This window comes from Mesitornis unicolor, unplaced genomic scaffold (genome assembly GCF_000695765.1).
Source record: "Mesitornis unicolor isolate BGI_N332 unplaced genomic scaffold, ASM69576v1 C13246353, whole genome shotgun sequence".
Taxonomy (NCBI): domain Eukaryota; kingdom Metazoa; phylum Chordata; class Aves; order Mesitornithiformes; family Mesitornithidae; genus Mesitornis; species Mesitornis unicolor.
The window spans coordinates 1-1,315 of NW_010221716.1; the positions used below are offsets into that span (position 1 = coordinate 1).

At 38.6% G+C, this 1,315-nt stretch overlaps 1 protein-coding gene across 1 annotated transcript; it reads left to right on the forward strand.

The window, feature by feature from the left end:
• Positions 1 to 11: 11 nt before the first annotated feature.
• LOC104547510 (centromere protein F-like) lies at positions 12 to 1,253 on the forward strand (the record flags this gene model as incomplete). The annotated part of the gene is made up of 1 exon (XM_010193230.1): positions 12 to 1,253. A coding segment is annotated over one exon (1,242 nt), but the record flags the coding sequence as incomplete, so codon positions are not given.
• Positions 1,254 to 1,315: the final 62 nt, after the last annotated feature.

A 1,315-nucleotide genomic window follows, 5' to 3' on the forward strand; every position in this document is an offset into this window, starting at 1 on the left:
AGCAGGCTTTACTTGCAGCCCAGGCTAAGGAAACTGATTTGATAAGAAGCAAGTGTCAGCAATTAGAAAGGGAGAGGGATGTTAACCTAAGAACTATTGCTAGGCTTCAAGAGCACCTTGTTTCAGTCACAGTTGAGAGAATCCATCTTGGCCAAGAACTGAGTATTTTGTCTGAAAATATGAAAGAACTGGATCATAAGCATCAGAAGCTACAAGAGGAATTAAAAGAGACAGAGTCAGCTAAGGTAGATTCTACTGAATTCATTAAAAGGTTTGAGGCCGAAATGAGGACACAAATAAATATGCTCAAGGCTACAAAATCTGATGTAAGTCAATTATTAAATGAAAGAAAACATCTTCTGCAGAAGTTACAAAGTTTGGAAAAGGATGCTGTGTCTTTTGCCATGGAAAAAGAAAAACTCGAAAACAAAGCTGCAGATCTGAACACGGAGAAAGAGCTGCTTTTAAGAGAGTTGGAAATGATGCAGAGTAAATTAAGTTCATCAGAAATGAAAAATGCAAAGCTTTCTAGATCTTTGGAAGGCTTCTTAATGGAAAAAGGTGAACTTGCTGCTAGACTCAGCTCAGCACAGAAGGAAGTAGACCGAATGCTATACGAAATTGAGAAGCTGAAAGTAAAAACGGAATCTGATGAGAAGAAAAAAGGTCATGTTGCCGAAAAGCTGAAAGAGAGCGAACGGAAAGCTGACTCTCTGCTGGAGAGGGTTGAAAGAGAAGAGTGTTTGACTAAAGATTTGAAAGAAAAGCAGGAAAGAATCCTTGAAGTAGAGTCTTCGAATTTGACTACAGCAAAACAGTTAGAAGAAAAGGAGGAAGAAAATATGCAAATCCAGTTTGAAAATACCTTGGTATTGCTGAAATCTGAGCTCAAGGATCTAAGTGAGAAATTAGAGTTTTCCTGCAAGAAGGAAGCAGATGATAGAGCAGAAGAGCAAGTCTTGATTAATCAGGTGGGTTGTCTTGAGCAAGATAAAACAATACTATTACAGGAATGTCAGGCAATAAGAAATGAAAATATCAAATTGGATCAAATGAGGGAAGCACTTGTTCAAGAACTGATGGCTTGTAAAGAAAAACTCAGTGAAAAGATGCAGGAAAATGGTGCTCTTCAAAAGCAGGCAAAAGAAACGGAGGAGCTGTCTTTACAGCTGACACACAAGCAACATGAGCATGAATGCTGGCACCAGGACAACAAAAAGCTGCACAATTTGATTGCTGAGTTGAAGCTGAAGGTGCACCATTTTTCTGATAATGAAACCTTTCCTTTTAGAGACATACCATCTTTCTGGTCAGA